The 15,113-nt window shown below is 39.7% G+C and overlaps 1 protein-coding gene across 2 annotated transcripts in view; it reads left to right on the top strand.

Annotated features, from left to right (window-relative positions):
* The window catches only part of STAC (SH3 and cysteine rich domain), a 74,063-nt gene that overhangs the window by 41,537 nt on the left and 17,413 nt on the right, over positions 1-15,113 (top strand). For both annotated transcript variants that reach the window (XM_079302657.1, XM_079302658.1), the window contains exons 3-6: positions 3,819-3,919; positions 6,161-6,242; positions 7,658-7,773; positions 12,092-12,173. In XM_079302657.1, coding sequence (XP_079158783.1) covers positions 3,819-3,919; positions 6,161-6,242; positions 7,658-7,773; positions 12,092-12,173 — 381 coding nt within the window. The remainder of the gene's footprint in view (positions 1-3,818; positions 3,920-6,160; positions 6,243-7,657; positions 7,774-12,091; positions 12,174-15,113) is intronic.

Genomic DNA, 15,113 nt, shown 5'->3' with positions numbered 1-15,113 from the left:
ATTTTTCCCTGCCATAAACTAAGTAGTTGAAAATAGATTGAAGATTGAAGCTTTTGGTAGTTACAGGGATTTCATTTTGATTTACAAAGACTTCTTGTAGACTCAAGTGTGTGACTGAAATACTCTTCTTCTCTTTGAAGCCTCTACTTAGCTACTCAGATGTAAAAATATGGGTCTCAGCAATGGAAATACCATGTTGTTCTTTTGTAATTACTTATTGTAATTATTACTTATGGTAATATGTCTTACTCATATTCACATGACCACAGATTTTTGTTCTGAGACAGTTCAAGTTTGATTTTCGAAAGCAACACAGATGCTTCATATTCATTTTGCACATCATTTGGGGACACAGTTGTTTTGACAAATGTGTATCTTATGTGATTACATGGTTACAACAGTAAAGACCAATATCCATCTCATAAAGTTAACAGTAAAATGGCTGGAAAAGCATAACATAGCCAGCAGGGACGACTGTGAGACTGTCTGCCTTTTCATAGCTAAATCTTAGGAATAACTTGGTACAAACCAGCATGAGAGCAGAATTAGACCTGGTATAAGCACTGATGTGTTGCATAGGCCAACTGTCATTTTCCTTTTTTCATTCTGCCTTATAAACATAATGAAAAACTGTGAGGGAACTACTCTTTTCTCAGTGACAATTGTTGATTACCAGGAAGGATGATTCAGCATTTCATCATCAGTAGCAAAAGCACAAACTCGCAGAAGTCAATAATGATTTAGGCACATGTAATTGAAAAGAAACTGTAACTGAAAAAATCCTCACAGCACATCAATACAAGTGCAACCATGCAGGAAATAGAGACCAAAAAACAGGCATGTGTTCTTCTAAGAAATCATGTGTTTGCTAGGAAAAAATAGCCCAGAAAAGAGGAAAGGATGGCTGCACACACTGAAAGATGGATAAAAGGAGCAACAAGTGGACAGCAGGCACTGACCCCACTCCCTTGAAGCCCCTGGGGCACACCCCATGCTCAACCCCATTCAGTCCCTATCTCTCCAGCAGTCTCTATAGGAAGGTGGGAAGGATCTCAGTCCCCTGCCCTAAAAGAAGCACACAGGTGAAGCATCTGCGCCCAGCTCATTGCACAGCTCACGTCTACCTCAGCCTGCCTTAGTTGTCTGGCAAGTGGAATACAAGGCTTGGGTTTTGGCATCAACTTGATTAAACATTCCCTGACGTGCTTCTTTCTGAGGAAGCACTTCACTGAATGAAACTGGCAGCATGTACATGGTGTTGACTATTCAAATAACCAGTGAGCTAAGTGAGTACTTTCAGATGCAGCATCCTTCGGACTAATATTTATCATGTCTGATTAATGAAGGCTGGTTAAAATGTCAAGAGTTTTTATTTGTGGGGTTTTTTTTTACCTCCTTTCATACTCATTCTTGCAGTGGATATAACAAATAGACACGTTGTATATTCATTGCCTTTACACAGTCCTGTAGGCTCTTATAGTTCAGATTTGCTAATTTTAATATACTCATCTGTTGTGAGATAGAATAAAGAGCAAAAGCAAGGCAGGCCTAAAACTTAAAAGGTGTAAAGAAAAACTTTATTAACACCACAAATAAAATAATGAATTCAGAATAAAACTTTCACACCATCCCCTCCTCCCCTCTTCCACTCCTTAACAACACACAGAAACCCTTCAGTCAGTTATCAACTTAATTTTTTTTTTTTCTCAGTTTACTTTAGAGAGCAAAGTCTTTTCTTTGTTCGGTTGTGGGTTTTTTCCACAAAAATAAAAAAACAGTTATCTCGTGGCTTCACCTTTTACTAACTTTTTTTATCTTCACAGCTTTCCCGAACTGTGTTACTGACCATGTTAAACTCATGGGGTATATACTTTTAAGAATGAACTGTTCAAAAGCAAAAGTTCTCTTCATTTCTCTTTTTTTTTTTTTTTTTTTTTTTTTTGTACTTCATCCGCAGGACAGAGATCCCCTTTTCCCTCGGGGCAAAGGATTTTCTGAACACTCCAGCCCCCCATGTGTTTTTCCACGGTTTATAGGAATTTTTAGTATAGTTCAGTCCATCCCTATAGCTTATAAAAGGACTTTCAGCCGTCCCTCACAGCATCTCTTCATTCGCCTTCCACCTAGAACTTGGCTTTTGCTTCACTGACTTTGGTGTATCTTCTCTGTTCTTTTTCCTCTCACTCAAAGGAAAAGAGAAGGTCTGCAAGTCTTATCTGAGCATTGGAAGGGTTAAAATCTCACACAGACGGTGCAGAGGATGTGGCCGGCCATCCTGGAGCGGTGCCAGGCTCTCAGGACAGTTGGGCCGCACTGGGGAGCTGGACGAGGGCTGCCCGCCAGCACCTATCATCCCTCCACCTTGTCCAGCAAGCAAGGGTGTGGAAGGGCTATGTCAGAACGGGACTCAGCTGCCTCCCCCCACAGCCACCTGGGCAGGCTCGGCCACTCCACGGCTGCTCCAGAGTTTGGCCGCGCCGCGGGAACGCCCCGGGGTGTGTGTGGGGGGCTATGAAAATAGCAACGGGCATTCCTCCCCCTGGCTATCGGGGCTCCTGTTTGAAAACGGGGCCCGGTGGCCTCCCAAGTCCACCCTTGCCCGGCCCAGACCGCATGGGAGGGGACCCGGACCGGTCAGTGTTACATTGTGAGAGGCCAGGAACGAAAGAGGCTTTCCTGAGGTTTTACTTGCTTCAAAATGTGAATTTACAGAGGCGAACTAACTTCTGTAATTGGCCAGGCTGTCAGCAGCCAAACCAGCCTCCAGCTGGTCCAGTTGGTCCCATCCACTCACAGACAAAGTTCTCAGGGAGAAAAACTTCCGAGTATACCCTCCCCCCAGGTGCCTTCAATGCACAACCAGCACAGGGGATAAAAGAGTTGCTGCAGTGTCACCGCTTCTGCATAGTTTAGGTTGTATGAATAAAAGTCACTGTTCCTGCCTGGAAGCAAGCAGACTTGGATCCATCAATTAAGAGTTGGTCTTCACTGAAGATAATGCAGAGCTACATTTGGCCTAGTGGGAGAATTCTGCTTCCTAAAACAAAATTTGTGCTGTAGCTCCTCTACCTGTGATACATAACTTTTCAACTAACAAGGGAGCAAAACACGGTCAAACTCATGGCACTCTCACTGCCCCACTAAGGGATATGCAAGGAGTCCTCCCTGCACCCTCTGAGCTCTGGCCTGGGATGGTGAGAGCAGCAGTCCCTGGGAGCAATTGTCAGTATTGTTTTGAGCATGTATAATTGAAAAGAAACTACAACTGAAAAAATCCTCACAGCACAGTAATCCAGTGCAACCACACAGGAAAAAGAAACCACACAAACCAGGATGTGTTTGCCTGTGGGTGAGCGATGACAAGGGTTAACCCTCTCACACATGCCTGGTGTTATCTCTCACCCACAAAACCTGGGCCTTCACTGGTGGCCCAGTTCTCCAGTTGTTCCAAAGCCAGGGTGCTCCTTCAGTGGCTCCCTCAGCCATGCACAGCCATGCCAAGACCTTTCAAAAGGGTTTTGCTTGGTATTGGTGAGACAGAGACACCGTTGGTCAGATTATCATATAGCAGAGCATAATCCAATATATATCTAAAGGCAGCAACAGCCTGGGAAAGAGACTGGGGGACAAATGCCTAAAATGTAGAGGCTGTAAAGAAATTGGCTCCACAATGTGCATTTTTTAAAGTAGGTAAGGCAAAAAATGCTGTCAATATTTGCTCTACTGCAACTGACCTCATTAGTTCTTTCAGGTCACTTGTTTAAATGGATGGAAACTATTGACTTTGCCTAATTCAATCTTTTCTGTATATTTCACAGGGGCAAACGCTAAGCATGGTCTGCGCTGTAAGGCCTGTAAAATGAGCATCCACCACAAGTGTGCAGACAGTATCGGACAGCAGCGTTGCATGGGCAAGCTGGTAAGTGAGCAGCCCAGGGCAGCTTGTCCTGGAGCCACTTCCTTTGTGTGCCTGAACGCCATGTGTGCATTTAGCTTCTGCTTTAACAGAACCCACACCAGATCACTTTACTGAGGTGAGAAAAGTAAAGGTAGGTGGTGTCCTGTTGTCAATTTGGGCAGTTGCTGCTGCACAAGAATGCAAACAAAACCAAAGTACAAATGTGGTCTGCTTTGTGGATGTTAACATACAGTTAAAGAATAAAAATTTAGCTAGCTAACAGAATTACCTTGATTCAACTCTGCTTGCTGTAGTGTAAACATCTCAAAGAATGCTATAAATTAATCATAGTATTTTAGTAGGGTTTAACAAATGAAAAATCCTTCAAATTATGTTTTATTGTTTTCTCCACTGTTAGGGATTGAATTTAAAAAAAACTTAATTCACCTTAAAAAGAAAACCAAAGGATATTTCACAGTAAGACACCACAGAGTTTGAAGCAATCTGTCATCAGGAGAGGCTGGGAAGAGCCTGCCTCTGTATGGACACAGCACGTTAGTGCCTGGATTGCCCTCTGAGCAGCAAAATCTCATGACTGGCAATGGCAGTACACTGTGTTTGAGACAATCCTAACCCACCTTGTTGACTGTTACAGGAATGTTATTAGTTTCAGTTACTTTCGGGAAAACAACTTGGAAAAATGCCAATTGGAATATGAAAATTGAATACGTAGATTTGTATTTCAGATGTTCTCAGATTTGTTGCAACTTGAAGGCACTTGAGAAAACTATATGGTAAAGCCAGTTTTACTGTGTTAAATGATGGGAAAATGCAAGTACTGACTTCAAGAATGCTGCAAACCTCACCTTTCACTGGAAAGATCTTTTCTGTCCAAGAGTGTTCACTGGAAGCTATTGTTATCTATATCCCTGAGGCAAATCTTTCTGTATCTAAATCATAATCATAGTTCTAGTATGAGGCATTCTGGTATAGGAAGTTGGTCTGTGAAGAGCTAAATGACAAGTCCCACATAAGGCAAATATTATCTTGTGTTAATTGATTCATGCATTTCTTGATTCCAGCCTCAGCTTTTGTGGTTGCTAGTTTACAAAACCAAAAATATAGAGACCAAATTTACAGCAAAGTCACAGGAATTTTGTAAAGTCATCCTGATGCTCTGTCTGAATCTATCTTGGGACTAAACAAAGGCTGAAGAATCTGGAACTTATTCCTCTAAGACTCCAAGATTATCAGTCCCCTCAGTCTTTTTCAATCTTTTCTGCAGCTCGTTACCCAAAGAATTAGTTGTCTATCAGATTTTGAGGTACACTGAACATGGAATGGATATGGAAAAGATGCACATCTCTGCAAATCTTCCTCACTTCTCACTGTGACTAGAAGTTCTCACAGCCTGCAGACATTAGAAATTGAGGAGACCATTTGTGACATTCCAATGCCTTGGAGGCATTCATTTTGAGTACTAAGTATTTGCCTGAATTGAGATACATTTTTTAAAGTGGTATAGGCACCATTATTTCCATATTATGGTATTCTTTAATATAGCTTGAGTTGTTATGGTGCATTTCTCTACTGGACACTGTGGGAATATCTAGGAGAATTTTTTTATCTTACAAGATAAAAGGAAAAATTAAAAAAACCCACAAAAATGACGACAACAACAACAACAACAACAACAACAAAAACAAAAAAAAAACCCAAACCCACAAAAAAAAACAAACAAAAAAGACCCCCAAAACAAAACAAAACAAAAACAAAATAAAGTGAAGCAGCAATTAGTCAGCAGTAAAACTTAGAAAAACCTATAAAAATGTTCTGTGTTCCTTGGGTTTCACATATGCATATGTGAGAACATGAGGATTTGGAGTTACGGTGGGGAAGGATAGTCACATGTTTAACAAATATAACACAATGCAAATTCACATTATGTAAGACGACAGGAAGAGGGAAACTTCCCAGAACCTCTAATGATTCAGCAATTAGTTGCTGCTGCTTTTGTGTAAGACAAAAGAAAAAGGAGAGCTAAAATGAGCCCCTCCTTCCACATAAATATAGGAAATAGGTTTTTTTCCTAGGAGAAAAATCAAATTAACATATGATCTCTAAACCTCACAGTTTGGACAACAGGAGGCAAATTTTCAGCCTCACCACAATGTTCAATTAACCAAAGAGCTGAGGCTATTTCTATTTCATCAATCAAGGCAAGAAATGTACTTCACTTGGTTTTGCTTTTTCTCCTTCCAGCCAAAGGGATTTAGACGGTACTACAGCTCACCACTGCTCATTCACGAACAGTTTGGCTGCATCAAAGAAGTGATGCCTATTGGTAGGTTTTTGACTGCTTTTCCATTCAGTCTTCCTTTAGCAATGCTCTGCAACAACAGTGGCAGACTTCCAGCCATGGTATTTACCCTCAACAGCCATCCAGCCCCTTTCAGGGACTGGATGCCCTTCTGCCATCTCAGGAAAGCACCACTTCGAAGATACAAAGCTAGAAGAGGAGAGGGTGTGTTCATACAAAACCCTATATACATACACCTTAGCAATTACCCTGTTTGTAATAACAACTACCTGAAATCAAGGTAGGAACTCAGAAGTCAAATATTGAGATGAGAATCTGAGCTAGGAAGAAACAGATAAAAGACAGGGAGATCAGAATAGCAGGGGGTATTCAAATACTCCTTGCTTCTGAGGGGTGCTGCTAGGTTCCTGTCCTTTTTCATCCATATTTCTTACTTTCCTAATACTTTTCCTTGATCATTTCTACACATTGTCTCAGTACTTGAAAGATTACTTTTTTCTCACTGTAATACCAAATTTCTGAAAAGAAACATTTTGAAATGGAGAAGTGAAGTTTATTCTGGAAAATTTTTTCCCCACTAGAACTCTTACCAGTCAGATCTGGAAGTGCAAAAAATCAAAGCTAAAACTAGACAGTCAGTTTAAAACTACTTGTCTGATCACATTTGTATTGTTACTGTCAGCAGTTTTAAAAAAAATTAATTACAAGGATTTCATCTAAGTTTCTCTTTCTAAAAAACACCCATCATTTTTATCAGAAGTAATAGAAACATTTTGAGTAAACTCTGGCTAAAAAATGAAGTGCGCTTTGCTCGAATCAAAATCCAAAATCTGTTCTATTTTCTCTGTACTTTGGCTAAAATTTCCCTCCTTCTATGTAGTGCTACAAATGTGCCATATTCTACATGCCCACGGCCTTGTGTCACAACAGAAGTCGAGGTCCAAGAATGCAATGTGTAGAAGAGAGTTTAAGCTGAATTTGCTTGTTCCCGGTGAAGACATCCATTTCTCTTCCATGGGAGACAGTTTTTGTGGCTAGATATGAGGGAAAGCTACTGTTGAGAACAATCCAGGAAGTTACTGGTAGAGACAAACATGGATTAGAACCTCTTGGTACTTTGTCTTTCTTACCTCCATGTAGGTAGCATCAGTGATGATTAGGGAAGGAGAATAGCAGGTGACAAGAGACAAGGCAATGGCCAAGAATGGAAAAGCTAGCATGAGAGGAGGATAATCTTTATGGGACTATAGAGGCAGCAGAAAATTAACAGCAATTCCATTAAGTTCAGCACTCACTTTTTATCAAGATAATTTCTCAATTGTTTCTAAGCATACAGCTTAACCTCTTGGTGGAGGCAAGGTGTTGGTCCAAGATAAGCAGGAACTTGACCAGAAATATCCTTTAGGTATTGATTGAGGTATATTTTGCTCCTGTTGCAGCCTGTGGAAATAAGGTTGATCCTGTGTATGAAGCTCTCCGCTTTGGGACTTCTTTAGCACAGAAAACCAAAAAGGGCAGCTCTGGAAGTGGGTCTGACTCTCCCAACAGAAACTCTGTAAGTATCCCACATGTTTTTCCATTTTCTTTCTGGAGGAGCAACAGATATTCACTTATATGAGCTTGTGTCAGAGTTCACAAAACTTGTCTTTCAAACCATAAAAAACCCCGAAAATCTTACTCTTAGCTTCCATATTGAGAACAGAAAACTTGTTATCTTTGCCAATTCAAGTTTTATGTATCTTTTAGATGACTTAAGAAAAAGAGAGAAGGACGAATTAAATTAGTAAACTGTTTTTATCACATTGGGAAAGGAAACATTAATACTTTTATTTTACATATCCATATAGAAGTGCAACAGAGATATTGAACTGTCAGGCTGGAGTAGATGCATAGTGCCTGTTGTTGATGGTGGCCATTTCATCTTTGTACAACTGATAATGATGAGTTGGAGTCCTCAGAACCTTGATTTAAAAGTAAATTACCCCAGTACAAGCCCAGACCAAATTAAGACACTTCTACTGCAACAAAGCAAGGGACTGGGACCTCCACCCCTGTCCAGTGCAGAATCTTGAGGTGAGCATTACAGATCTGGGCTTCTCTCTCCAAACCCCAATACATAGAGGTATGATGAGGTTGTTGTATCCAGACAGGGAGATTTTAGCCCTAATGCTAATGTTTGTCATTCACTCTCTCAAATCATAAAAGTCACTTTTTTAAGGACCATGGCAGAAGAGGTGGAGAGCAAGGGAAGTAATAGTTCTCTTGGCCCTGCTTTTGCTATATCCATACCTTTTTCAACAGTAACAATTGCCAGTTTCTCCCTTATAGAAATGGTTATTTATCCTAGTATTTGATTCCACAAGATCAGGAGCTCCTTCACAGTGTTGAAAGAACATTTTCTACCCTCTCAGCCTCTTATAAATAGGTGCTTACACCTATGTTTGAGGTTCTCTTCCATTCCCAAGAGATCTTCCCCACTCCACCCTCCCCCATTACTAAATAAATAAATAAATAAATAAATAAATAAATAAATAAATATATATATATATAAATATATAAATCATACCTGAATCCACTGGAGGATAAAGCTGGTTGTCACCTTTAAAAATCAGACTCACATTATCTGACAATCTCTTCTGCACACACCTCATAAGACAAATCACTGAGCACAGAGACATGATGAGAGTTGGCCTCCAGGTCTTAAAACAAATACTTATATGCTTAATATTAATTGATGCTAGTATATGTTTGGTACAACATTTCCCTGGCATTTAAATGCATGCTCACTCACATGGCTGACCTGTAATATCAGGTGGTATAGGTGGACTCTAAACAGGCATCAATTCGTGTCAGACAGGAAAGAAGACAAACTAATTTAAGCAATAATTAAGTGAAGCCTGCAAGGGATTTATTAAGGGATATGTCCTCTATCCTACCCCATTTGTGCCTTAAAAGGAATTTGCTAACACCCTTTTCTTTTTTTAAAACCAAAATGACTCTACCTTCTGTCACACTATTACATTTCTTTCTTTCAATTATTTAATTCCCTTTGAAACAAAATTTCTACTAATGTAATTATTGCTTTCTAAATCAATAAAGTTTATGTTGAATTATAAATGAAAACTCAAGCAGAGAAATCACTGATGCTGTGTCAGCTTCCTCTAGGGAGCTGATCACAATCAGGTGAGATGTGGGTGTAGAATTAGGAACGCAAGTTCATTACAGGAATTTCTCCAGGGTATTGAAGCTTAGAGGGAATGCAACACGTGTCAGCATACAGGAAATAGAAGACATTAGAGAATTGAATAAACAGACTTGAGAAACCATACATTTTGCAAGCACAAGCTTGTGTATAGAGACAAGAATACAAAAACAGGGTAGACACAACCCTGAATGAAATGGTGGAGCTGTGGACCTTAAAAACTGATGTGTAACCTGGGAGTAGGTACTGACCAATGACTGCAACAGGGATGTGGCACAGAGCCCTTAGAACGATGTGTAGTTAGTGGGACTAACTCAGAGGGACTATGACCTTTCCCCAGTGATCCTCATTTCTCGGCTACTCTGCTCCTCTCCAAGCAGAAGCAGCAATGCAGCTGTAAGGCTGTGTTGAGTCCCAGGCCTGGGAGATAGAATGTGCTTCATGGTTCTGCCATGTCATCAAACTAGGATGCCAGGGACATGGGGAAACCTGGGATACTACTTCACCTTCCAGGTGATGTCCAAGCTGTCCAAGGCCTCACTTTGGGTCAGCAAAGCAGAACTGCTCCTGCTGAAGGTTAAAAGCAAAGGCAACAGGTGTAGGAGCTGCACCTTGCCCCTACAGCCATGAAGCTTTCATACTGTGTGCAGTTCATGTCTGCAGAAAGTAGAGACAACGACCTTCCTCTAAACTAGCCAAAGTATTTTTAACATGACTGAGCTGTGTAGGTAGATTTTTCCGCTTGGATTCTGCATTTCCCATAAAAGAAAGCGTCCATATGCTCCAGATTTACTACCTACTGCTTGCTTCAAAACTCTGCTTCTGTAACCCACATTTGTACAAAAAGTCACTTGAGGTGATGCAAATGTGAATTCTTGTTAATTTTTTTGTGGATCAGCTCTTCTCAAAATCAGCTTTTGCACCTCATTTCTATTAGACTGTTTGTCACGTTGTCATTTAGTAAAAAATCATTAAAGGTAAATGAGGTTTCCTCAGAAGGTTTTGGGTGAGGTATATACTGAAGAGACAGTCACTACACATCCCATATGCACTAGAACTTAACAAAATAACATTAATTGCTAATCAGCAATAATGAAGCTAGTCTGTGAAAACTGAGAAACATGTAGCAATGAGCTGAAAAATAGCTGGGAGTTAGTGTTTCAACAAAGCCAGTCTTTCTCTTCTTCACCCAGCAACCAGAATCAATGGATATTCTCTACACTGGATCTGTGTAAACTTTGCTATTGCGGTGCCTTCTTGTCCTCAGGTTACCTATTTGGGCAAGATGCAAGACAAACATGACCTGCTGCAAAAGACTGAGTCTGAAAACAAGAAGCAACAGAGCAGCAAAGTATATATTCTTAAAATAACAAGGGAAACAAGATAGTCACAAAACACCTGTGGCACTAATCTACTTTTAACCCCTTTGTTCATTGATTTCCTTCATGGAGAAATAGCTAGTAAAGTACTAGATAGGAGAAATAAAATTATGAAAGTACTTTGTAAAAATAGCTTTGCTGTCAACACTAGTAAAAGGGAAAATAAGCCAACATATAAAATCTATAAAGCAATTCAGATTCTGCTCTCTAAACAAAAACAGGAATGTTCAGCCACAAGACTGCAAAGCAATAGAGCAAGCTATGTGTACAGTACAATTGTAAAACATCACACAATAACATTAAATCCTTCTTGTGACTTAAAATTTGTGAGCTAGAAACAAATGAATCTTAGGAACAGTGTATATATTTATCTAATAACAGTGTAAACATTTATTCATATTAGAGAAAGCACCTGACTAATGTTCAATCTTTGGATTTTTTCTGGTTATCAAAGATGTTGAGAGTTCAACGACTAAAGTTTTATTAAGGTCAGACTCGCACAGAGTTGTTTGGAGCAGCTCCTCATTCCTGTTGGGCTATACAAGGAGAAGCTGACTACCCAACCAAGGAATCTGGTGTTGTATTCAGAGTGTATTTATGAGGCTTGAGATTATATCATCCCATGTTTTCCTATACCCTGGAACACAGGGTTCCTAATCATGACTAACATTAATACGATATAAAGAAGAAATCATAGTAATTCTAAAAGCAACAGTTAGGTTTCAATTTCCCTAACAATACTGGCCAAATGACTGTTTAAAAAGAAAGTGAGGGCAGACTATTTAAAGACTGACTTCATCCACTCCATTGCCCTCTAGTTCTATCTTTTACAGCATTTTAACGTATTTTAAATGACCCTTACATTACAGTTATTTTACTGAATAATGTATTCAGGGCTGATATATTAAAACTCAGTAGTTTCAATGAACACTCAGTCTCCTGGATGATAGCTATTTAGTATACCTGCAGAATCTGCAAATTCCCTCGTGCCCTTTCTGTTTTGTACAGAGAAGCACTTTCACTTTATTTTATACTACAGAAATCTTTCATGCTTCAGACTCCAAACTTGGTCTGGAATTTTTTTCCTGGGATTACACTGCTCCTTGTGCAGTAGGTATGCATTGTGCATCACCAGATCAAATATTTCCTTCCATCCCATTAGGCTGACTCTGCTCTGCTCTGACACCACTTACGTACTGCATTTCCCAAAGACTTTTGCTGTGGTTTTATTTCACTTCATCAGTCACTTTTTCTGGCTTATCCTATGTCATTTGCTGTTTCTGTCCCTGCAGACAGCTGACTTGGTGGAAGTTCCGGAGGAAGGCAATAGCTCTGCAGGCACACTTAACATAAGCAGAAAACGCAGCAACAGCGGTGAGTGCCCTCCAGGCCAGGACAGCACCTTCAGGTGTAAAGGCCCATGGACAGCCTGTCTTCCCCAGATGGGGGGTTATGGCATGTCCAGGTTTTAGCAGTGTTGTAGTTTTCAAAGCAGGAGGTGAGTTGGTGCAAGAATTTGGAGAATGTTTTTTGCCATACAGATGAAATTGAAGCCACCACTTTCCTTAATGTGATGTGTCCAAAACTGCAATTAGACAAGGTTCAGGTCCATTCCCTATCTCCTACCATTACTTCATGATCATGGCTGTAGATTTAACATGCTTCATTTCCACATTGGAGAAGTGGAACCAAAAAATACTTTATTTTCCATATGTATGATTTTTCCATATGATTTTGTATATCATAACCTCTTTGGGGCAGAAAATGAATCATAAAATATCTTTGTGTCTGTAAAATACACAACACAGTGAATTTTGATTATAATTGCAGATTCTCAATACAACTGCAGTATGTGCCAGTAATATTAATGGCCAAATTCCTTTGTTTGTTATGCAGTACCAAGGTAATGTTTTTTACAGCATTGGCTTGATGAAATTTGAAAACCAGCGTAGCATCAAGAGTTTAGTAATAAAATCTCAGCCACTAAGAGTTGGTGTTTGTGACCCTGTTCTTGAATTCAGTCATGGTGATGGGAGTCATAAACAAAAAGAGTTATTGCTCAGTGCAGCTTCAGCCCAAACCATCAGGGCAACTTCTCTAACAGCAACTGAAATCTACTTTACTGAATCTCACAAGATATACAGAAACAAAAACCAACCACAATTAGCATAACTTTTTTTCTTCGTGGTATCCCCAGTGCTCTTCACATACTGCTAGCAATTCATGTAGGTAAAAGGCTGCCTTCAGATGTCTATTTCTGTATTTTGCCACCTCCTTATTCTTTTCTTCCCCTCTTGGTCCTATCACCTCTCCTCACTTTCTTCAATCAGTTCCTCTCTCTCATTTTGTGAACATCTCATCCATATTATCTGATTTCTCTTGAAAATGTTGTGAAGTTTCTATCTTGCAAGTGCAAGTTGACCTGACCGGGTTAGAGAATTCAGTCTGCACCACATTGTTTAATCCTGCCCACCTGAGATTAAATCGATCCTGTTTGAATGTTCAGATAACTTTTATTTCTTTGCAAGTCAGTAGTTTCATTTCTGAAACCCAAAGAAACATTTTTCTCTGAAATCTGTATTCACTGAATGCACAAGAAAGAGCTCAATGAACTTACTTAAAAAGATTAGTTTAAATACTCAGCATGTGTCAAATCTCTATATAACTTCCATAGCACATTAATGATTCCTTTGATCAGCTCAGCACTGGGTTTTTTACAATCCGTCCTTTAGAGTCTCAGGGTATAAATTATGCATCAGTCACTCCAAAAATTTCCTCTTGGCAGTTTTTTAATAAACTGGCTGCACTGTTTGCACAAGCTATGGAAATGGTAAAATCCTTTTCAGAGTGTAAAAATTCCGGTTTGTTTTTTTTTTTTTTTTTTTTGGTTGCTGCTGCTAGGGCAAACAAATAGGAAAAGAGATGGATTTCTGTTGTGTGGAGGTATGAACAACATACCTCTGTGGCTTTTGGATTCATGTGCTTCTTATTAACATGCAGAGACCACAAACTATATATAGATTAAAAATTTAAGTACAAAATGTTTTTACAAATTGACTCATGCCTCCTTTTCCCTCAGTTGTCCACTGCCTCTTTATCAGGACGTTCCCTACTAATGCCTGGATGACTCAGGTCCATTCTGGTTGAATTTGTGTTTGGTTTTTTCCTACTAAAATACTGTTCTGCAAATAAGTATTTGGGAAAATGTACCCTTGATGGTCTTTGGTAAAGAGAAACTGCTGAAAAGACAGCCTCCAGAAGGATCTAGCAACTGTGTGGCCATGTAATTTTTCCTGTAGAACTCCTATGACAACAACTTCAAGGCGGGGTTCTTTCAGTCAGGCCCCGGCATAAATCCTATAAAGGAAAGCTTCCCAGTTTACAACTGTGAGAGGTTTTACCTAATTTCCAGACCTTCAGCTTCCTCTAAACCAGTTATATTCTTTAACTGCTGTTAACTGCTGACTGTAACAGAAGTCCCAAAAGCCAAAATGTACTTTAGATTAAATCTATGAGTCTGTTACAAACAGAGATTTGAGCACTATCCCCTTGAATCAAATACAGGATGTCCTTCCTGCAAAGCAAATTTTAGTGAGCATTTCTCAGCCAACACAAGGATACAGTTCAGCTCCCTCCCTGTGTAGTAGGTCAGCTCCACAGTTCATGAGGCTTTACATTATTAACTTGCTTTATTTTCTGTCACCAAACAGAATTATTCTAGATGTGATGCTGAAATACTTTTACTTCATCTGGTGAATGACTTTTTGCAAGTCCAAAAGGCTCCTGGTTACCCAACCCAGTATTCACCAGAATATCTTCAATTTGCCTCCTAACTCCTGTTCTTCTGAATATGAAAAACAAAGCATAGTGATTTGAGTAGGACTTAAACACTGCCAAACTCTAATAGCAGCACTTTAAACCCCTTCATACAGATGCCAGACATATATGTATGCCTATATTAATGGTACAGAAAATTAGACTAATTTCTAAGGTTTTCCTTCTGATACCTGTTACAGTTTGCAGGGTCAGAGCCCCTTTGCAATAGGACTCACTCGGTGAGGAGCATACTGAGGCCCCAAGTCAACTGCAGTCTGGACAGCCAGACACAATACGGGGCATTTTCACATTGTGGCAGGTATCAGCTCACATGCTTCCTTCACATTAACAGATTGAATGTTATGACAATAACATTCTCTTACATTTTGTCAGAGAATATGTGTGTGTGCTCATGAATGCCTGTCACTTTGTACAAAATCTTTCTCATTCGTGTTGTGAATGCTGTTTTGTTTGTCTTTCATCTGTTACAAGAACACT

Source organism: Erithacus rubecula (genome assembly GCF_903797595.1).
Source record: "Erithacus rubecula genome assembly, chromosome: 3".
NCBI classification, from domain to species: Eukaryota; Metazoa; Chordata; class Aves; order Passeriformes; family Muscicapidae; genus Erithacus; species Erithacus rubecula.
Note: the sequence above shows the minus strand (reverse complement) of the source record. Positions and strands in the feature narration are given on the sequence as shown.